At 38.3% G+C, this 8,227-nt stretch overlaps 1 protein-coding gene across 1 annotated transcript; it reads left to right on the top strand.

Annotated features, from left to right (window-relative positions):
* Window positions 1-5,919: 5,919 nt before the first annotated feature.
* On the top strand, window positions 5,920-7,079 carry LOC113362067. The gene is made up of 2 exons (XM_026605068.1): window positions 5,920-6,113; window positions 6,393-7,079. The coding sequence occupies exons 1-2, from the start codon at window positions 6,091-6,093 to the stop codon at window positions 6,838-6,840; spliced, it is 471 nt and encodes a 156-aa protein (XP_026460853.1). The 5' UTR covers window positions 5,920-6,090; the 3' UTR covers window positions 6,841-7,079.
* Window positions 7,080-8,227: the final 1,148 nt, after the last annotated feature.

Below are 8,227 nucleotides of genomic sequence, written 5' to 3'. Positions count from 1 at the left end.
GAGAAGGGGAATGGTTCTAGCATTGTTCTTGGTGGTGTGCTGGAGAGGGGAATGATTAAAGGTCTGGATTGATTGTCCCAGATTAGATTAATGTATTTGTTGTCAAAGTTGAGTTTTCCTAATACCTCAATATATACGGTTAAAATGACTTTAGCCGTAGATAAAAACTAAAGACGGCATGACAATATATAACTCAGGTTAGCTGACATCACAAACTGCCAAATGCTTGGCCATGGGGCTGCGATATCAAAATTGATATAACAGCGCTAGAGAAAATTTTTTACACCAGATTGTTACCCGAAATGCATCATCGGTGTAATCCTCCTATAAAAAGATATTTTTTTGTTTCCGGAGTTTTTAGTGCTTCGCTGAATTAGTGGGGACTGGGGAATAAAGGAGATTTCCAAACGAGATTATCATGTCGTCTAATGGGGGTACCGTATTGGCATGGGGGTGTACCAATTCAAAGGTAATTGATGTTTTGTTGTATTTAGTTTTTGGTACACCAACACACAACCAATATGACATCCCCCGTTATCAATATTGATTACTCGAAACTTTTAATCGTGGCTGAAACTTTAAACCCTATGTTGGCTTATCTAGCTAATACTTCCATAAATATTTGAAAGTAAGAGAAAAACCAAAATAAAGGAAACTAGACAAAGGAATAGAGGAACGGAAAACTTGATTTTTTCTTTTTCTTTCCATTCAATCAGTTCTGTCGGTCAAGTGATGGGATTCATTCAGTGCGAAAGATGTTCCTGTTTGCGCTGCCATCCGCAAGCCGCTTGCACATCTAGGACTGGGTCTAGTTGAGTTTCCCATTGCCAGCCACTCTTCTCGGAGACGTTTACTGTTACTTGGAATATCTGCAGGAAGAGATATCGGGCGGTAAAACGTACTCTGTTGAACAACAATACTTTGAATACCATATAACTTGTTGTGCTCTAAGTGGGGTCGTGCATAAAACTCTTGTCTCTAAGTGGAGTATGTTCCAGCACCAGTAGCTACTTCTAATGTAATATATGGTAGAGGATTTAGAAGAAGTAAGCAAACAAAGTTCAAAGGTACTAGAATCTCAACACCAAAAAGGAAAGCCCGTACTTATTTACAAAGAACTAGTCTTAATTCCCAATTACATGATCCGAATGTGTATTCTTTGGATTCACTGTGCTTCTTCTCCAAGTAAAATCTTGAACATTGACTTGTTGCTTACACGTTGGGTGTCCGTAGAACCAATTTAGAAACTGATGTTTTTTCGAGAAAAAGCACTCACCCGAAGAAATACAAGAGGAAAAGCGCATACAAGGAGAAAACACTCAAACTAACAAGAACACACATACTAGTTTGACACCTAGATAAACAAGAGAAGAGAAAAAACAGCAAAAGGAGATCAAACTGAGATCACTACTATGTCTTTTTGCCGTGATATTAAGAAAATATTATGGCACTTCCAACTTGATCGGAATATGGAGGCATGAACGACTGGTAGATAATAATTCTTGAAGGCATTCAAGAGAAACAAGAAGGAGACAACAACGACTGATTATTTTTTTCTTGATTTTCTTGAATGTCTTCTGAAATTCTTCTTTAGTTTTGATAGATCAAGTAAATCAATTAGAAAGGACAGATCTTCTTTTATCTATTATGTATATATTTAAGGAAAATAGAACCATGTTTATCTCGACCCAGCTACGTACCGCACATTATCCCCCCACCCTTCTTTTGGAGTAAAAAGTGGTATTAGTATTCGATTTGGCCACTAATACAATGACAGGTTAAGGGGACAAAGTTTCGGGGCCTAAAGCATTTTCGGGTTTTCCACGAGATCAAAAATAAGAACGATTCTACACTCACCGGAACTATAGAATTATATGTTCACAAAGGTGCAAACTTTGCTCAAATCGGACTCCTATAATAAACATATATAAGGAGGAAAACTTGGATTAGGTTGGATGGATGATAGTCTGCTGTTTCATATGAAAATCTTTCAAATGGCAGATAGTGTGACGTTCGGATTCTGTAGTGACCCGCTCGGCTAGAACGCGGTTTGCCGACGGTGTGGGTTTCAACCGAAAATTCGAGGGAGCCCCCGGTTTTATACCCCAAAACTTAACTTTGACAACACTATGTGTCAAATTTCCATTGGCTCATTCACAAAGCGGACCCCTGATTTTCCAGGTGGGGCAGGGTGAGAAAGAAAATCAACGGTGTCAAAGCATGGGGTAAAAAAACGGGGGCTCCCTAGTACTTTCCGTTTTCAACAAGAGTATCGTTGTGGTTATCCAGCAGCAACAATTCCCATCCATGGTGTTTTCCATACACCCTTAATACTCTACAATTTTAGGGTTGAAAAGTGACGTTGATGGGAATTAACTTCTTGACAGTAGGCGCATGTCAAGATAATGGATTTTGCATTAACCGAGAAAAAAAAGATTGCATAACCGAAAACTGTGGATAAGGTTTCGCCAGATGGCTAAACGTGTTACAGTAAAAAAATATCAACTGAATTGAATGCGTTTGGAGTGTAAACTAAGGGTGGTATCTATAGCGGTCAATGACTAATCCTCCTCCACCAGAATGTTGGTTTCAGAAGTTTTGATGGTGGTTTAAACTTTAAACTCTAGACTCTGCAATGACTAATTCTCCTGCACTAGAACGGTGGTTTTGAAACTTTCGATCGTGGTTTAAACTTTAAACTCTATGTTAGCTTATATTATCTAACTCTTCCCATATCAAATAGGCTGATAAGAATGGGAAAAAGAGGAAGAAAGCGGTGTATTTTGTGTCCGTTCAATTACTTCGAAAGTGCCACACCCGAAAATTAGGTTCTGGACAATGGTTAAAATGACGGTGTGGGTTTAGTTTTTAGGGTTGGCAGGATTGTATAAGGATAACCGTCATTTTTTTTTTTTTGAAACAAAAGCCTCATATACTGTGACTTAAAAGAAATGCAAACTTGCTCGCCTCTCGAAATCCGTCATGTCTAAGCACAGGATGAAACAAATGCAAAACCTAATCCGACAGATGCGTAGCCGGGAGAAAGGGCCTATAGCTGGGACAGCAGGGCCTTGTCCAAATCTGCGAATGATTCTAGCAAGGGGATTATAAGCAGGGTAAAGAGGGGAGTCATTAAAGGTCAATATTTATTGTCCCATAACTGGACAATAACAGTGGTCCCATGACGTCATGGCGCAAGTGGAAAAAAAAACAAATTGTTTTTCATATGCTGTTATCAACACTTCATGTACGTAGCCACCACACTTTTCTTCCAAAAATACTCGGCGGGGAAAATGGACAACCTTTTTAATCAACAAGAAATTACAGTATATGATGGTTCTACTTGGGTCATCAGCGATGAGGATAGTCGTTTTAGGGATGCCAGGGCAAGAGAATCGGACTTTGAATGTCCGCACAGCCGAGCTAGACGTCACCAAAAGGAACACCGAGAACGCTGGTCGGTGATCAAAGCCCTGATTGCAGGATATCAAGGCTTTATTTTAGAGGGTTCCCAAACAAGCATGAACTCTGCTCCCTCCTTAAGAGTTTATGATTTGTTCTTATCTGAACACGATGAGCTATTTTTATCTGGGCTCCGACCTTGCAGATTTCTCCCATACTGTTCAGAAAGAAGATGGCTCGGAACATGTTATCTAGATGTGGTTCACATATCTGCCGTTCACGGGCCTTCACTTGTGGAAGTGGGTAGGAATGCCAAGGTAATGGATCTGGAAATAACAACCAGTTGGGATCTTCGTCATAACATGAGAGATTTCAATTTCAGATTTTCCCCCCTTCCTGTAGAACATAGTAACTCCATTGATAGACAAAGTGAGGCTCTACGAATTCTTGTGTGGAATGCAAGAGGTACGTTTAGGGATGATTTCGTTCACGTACTTAGGGATGTAATAGATTTCAACTGTCCATCTGTATTTGTGATTTCAGGAACTCTTGCACCCTTATTCAATCGCATGATAATATTGCGCAGCTTGGATTCCAACATGCAGTTATCAGTGATCCCACGATGTTCTCTGGAGGTCTATGGGTTCTCTGGAAAACAGGAAGGGTCGTAGAAGGATGGGAGGAGTCACTGTGGAAATCACGAATTCGAATACGTAGCTCTTTCTGATAGTTGTTTCTCGGGTACTAGAACGGTTGTAGAGATGTTGTTCTTTATTTAATTAAGTCGACAAGAAGAATCCTATTATTGAGGTTTGGAAAGAAGAATCCTATTATTAGGGTTCTATGTGTAGAATTATCCAGTGTGAATATTGTAAGTTGATTTTTTCTGTAATACTGTTAGCAGATATAAATTTGTAACAGTCTCTTCAATAGTCTCCGTAATTTTGAATTTCCATTTTCTTCACGTTCTGACAACATGTTAGTTGTAAGAGGACGTGTTTTCTTCCCCCATTCCCTTCCCCCACCCCCTTCCCCTATAAGGTGGCAGCGATCTTAGCCCTTGATCCCTTGGATTGGAGTTAACAGGGGACCCTTTTGTGTGGCATCACACCACTATATGCTTGACACGTAATGGGGGAAAGGGCTGGGGGAAGGGAGTGGGGGAAGACTAGCATTTTCGGTTTTCATCTCTAGCTCCTAGTTAGTAATTCTCCGAATCATCCCGAATGATTCGTGAACGTATCCGAACTGACCGCGCATCCGAATGATACTTACGAACTATTTGAACACTGAACCTAGTTCCCGGATTATATGGACCTCACAAATGATTCGCGAACGTACCCGAACTGGCCGAGTCCGAATGATACTTCCGAACTAACGCCCAACCTCGCTCTCTCGTAGGTAACTCGAGTTCTGTTGACTGGTTTTTGTTTGATTTTGTATATACTTTATATTTAAATACAATTATTCAGTTAAAATTTTCTATTAATAGGTGTTTAACCAGTGTTTTATGTGTTGATTTTTGATTATGCGATTAAATTGTTTACTTCTTGTTAAATAATCACGCTAAAATGTTTTTTCCATCTTATAAATCATATCAAATAAAGTTAGTCTCGTAATAAGGTCATAATAGCTATCAATTTATCATATATGTAAGTCGGGTTTTAAGTGCCGAACTCACATTTATAAAACGAATTTGCACGTATGTAGGCCGTTCCCAACTATTTTCCGAACAACGAACCGTTGACCAGATTTTTGATTGAATCCGACTTATCCGAATCCCGGAATCCGTATAATTCTCGTATGTCGTCTCGAACTACTACCCGTACCCCGAATTGCTAACTAGGCTCTAGCTTTTTCATCATGTGTATCTATGATAAATACCACCAATAAATCTAACCAACATTGTTGAAACAAATAACCAACTTTACCTTTAAAAAATATGAAAAGATATCTTCACATCTTTTAGGTGATCTAACTACCTACCAATTCACAATATCTCTACACACCATTGGAGATGATTTTTTGGAAAAAATAGCACAAGCCTTAAAAAAAAAGGAGCCTAACATCCTCCCATTGGAGATGCTCTAACTCCATTGCTGATTTTTGAATCCTACTTATATACCTGTTCAAAAGATGTTTGGAGAAAATGTTGATTACAGATGTTACTTTATACACGTGTCGTATAGTGGAGCCACAATTTTATCTCCCACGATTAGTCTTGTATGACACGTGTTTTGTTTTGGTCCGTATATCTCATAATAAAGGATATGTATGAAAACCGACGACTGGGATTTAATTTGTCCAACCTCATTCTTATCGTCGAAACGTGGTGTCCATCTGATAAAAGACGGTTAGGGTAAGTTTGACACTTCGTAATTGTAATTAGAGACACAACTGGGAAAATATGAGTCGTTCATCTCATATAATTAGATCTGGAAGACGTTTAACGGCTAAGATGAGAGCTGGGTAAACCAACAACCGGGAAAAGATATATAAGAGACATAATCTTCCCGTCTCTTCTTCAGCCTCTTCTATTTTCTGTGTTTTGTCTCTCCATTTTCCCATTGTTCGCTCTGTTCCTCCGTTTCGATTCTTCTCAACCTAGGGTTAAACAGATTATGTTAAACATGGATAAACCTAATCTACCAAAGGAGAGACGAAGTATTGAGGTTACTGAAACACCAGATGACAAACGACCAAAAAAAAAGGTAACTGACAAACCCTAAGGGTTATTCACAATCGAACAGGATGTTAGTGGATTTTTGTGTTGTTCTGTTACAAAAGTTTGTGTTGAAATTTCCCTTTCAGTTTCTAGGGATTGTTAGAATTGATTTTCAAATTCGTTTCGATTTTGAAATCAATCAGTTTGTTTTCGATTCTATGTGATTTGATTTTTCTTCGGTTCGTATTAGATTTTTTAGGGTTTGTATTTTTATTTGTTTTCTAGGGTTTATATGCTTTTCTAATTTGACTTTTGATTACTGTAGCAATGATGGTAAACATGACCAGCTTCCTGATGTGGAACATGACCAATTTCCTATAAGAAATATTAAGGTAAAGGTGCTGCTATCTGAACAGGAATTTGAGTTCAGAAACATGGCTAGAACTGAGATGGGTCTTGATAAGTTAATGGACATGCTGAAGCCTAATTTGAGATTGAAGTTTAATGACATTATAGACATAATGTGGTTTGTGGATCCTTGTTTACCACACTCTTTGATTAGGGAAGATGAATTTTGGTATTTTTTGGATCATGCAGAAAATGATGAGAATGGTTGGAGTGTGCTGCATATGCAAGTGATTGTTAGAATGAACTCAGATGATGAATCTGAACTTAGCTATGATTCTGTTCCTCCCCATGAGTACTTGAATCCAATTAAGCATAAGGGTGTAACACAAAAAGAAAACAGTATCCATGAGAAATGCACATTCTAATGGCAATGTCAATGCACCTGATAGTTTAAGAAGAAGAAGCCCCCAGGCTAGCATTGTTTAAGAAACAAACCGCAGGGAAAAGTAAAAAGAAGTAATTTGATGACAAGTAGAATGCACACGTCGGTAAACAAAATCTGTTACGTCTTCCATTTTTAATACCAATTTGAGTAGTGTTTGTCTTTCTCTTAAACTTGTTTACTATGCACTTATAAATGTCTCCAACAAGTTCTTCTTCTTCACCTTCAGTCTCAAGAATTGAAAGTATTTGATTATACGAAGGAGAACATGTTGGGTAGAGTTTATTTTTCTCCTAGAAATCTTTATTATTATAAAGCCAAGAGGTTATTAAAGAATTTTTTACAAATATATTCAAAATATGTCAAATTTCCACCTGAAGAACTGATGGCTTGCTTTTCTGCTTACCTATTGCCTGTATATAGGTTCTTCTAGAAACAATTCAAAATTTGAATTCTACCCGAATGGACTGATAGCTACACTTTTCTTCTTAGATATACTCTCTTCCAACTCTACTTGGATTCTTGGAATAACAATTTTCTTTCTTTTTTTCCAATTTCTATGCGAAAGAATAACAACTCGCCGGCCCGTTATTCTCTTTGATCGCATAATCAACCTGAGGCTAACCCATCCGTGACTAAAATTTGTTTATGACGACGCCATCTCAGTTATGAGAAAAAGATAACCCATAAAATTTGTTTATGAGAAAAAGATTAAAAAAAAAAAAATACAGCTGCAAACTCACATCTTCAACATCTCAAATAACACATCATCATCTCAAATTACACAGAAGATAATAGCAGAACACTACTCATCGTCAAATCTTCTGGGACCCGCCCTCATGCGAGTGGAAAACTGCCACACAATAACTTTTTTTTTTTCGATCAGCAAAGGTAAAATTTTATAAAGGCCTACCAGAGGTAAGCAAGAACAACAAGCTCATAAGAACACCCAAGGCCTTAAAAAGCGACTCACAAGGAGCAGGCGTATACAACTAGAGATGAGCAAAAAAAACTCAAAAGAAACAATAAAAAAACAAAAATGAAACAAAACAAACAAATTGAAATTTATTGTAAAAAGAAAAGTTCATAAAGCATGAACAGTAGGTAATAGACCTTGATTTACGGCGAAAGTGCTACATTTCCCCCACCCCTTTCCCCCACTCTCTTCGCCCACTAGGTGGCAATGATCTTTACCATTGATCCTTTGGATTGGGATTAGCAGGGGGTCCCATTATTGAATTGACCAATACCTGCATGACACATAGGCGGGGGAAACGAGTGGGGGAAGTGTATTATTTTCAGATTTACGGAGAACAGTCGGCAAGCCAACAAGTTGGTAGCCGTAGCAACACTCTTTTGACAGCCTGCAT

This window comes from Papaver somniferum, chromosome 3 (assembly GCF_003573695.1).
Source record: "Papaver somniferum cultivar HN1 chromosome 3, ASM357369v1, whole genome shotgun sequence".
In the NCBI taxonomy this organism is placed as follows: Eukaryota; Viridiplantae; Streptophyta; class Magnoliopsida; order Ranunculales; family Papaveraceae; genus Papaver; species Papaver somniferum.
The sequence above is the reverse complement of the archived record's forward strand: the minus strand, read 5'-3'. Positions and strand labels throughout refer to the sequence as shown.

Bases quoted from the DNA above. Each gene is read 5' to 3' on its own strand.
- LOC113362067 (XM_026605068.1), top strand. From the start codon at position 6,091: ATGACAAACGACCAAAAAAAAAG. The intron at 6,114-6,392 runs GTAACTGACAAA...TGATTACTGTAG, and splicing joins ACAAACGACCAAAAAAAAAG to CAATGATGGTAAACATGACC.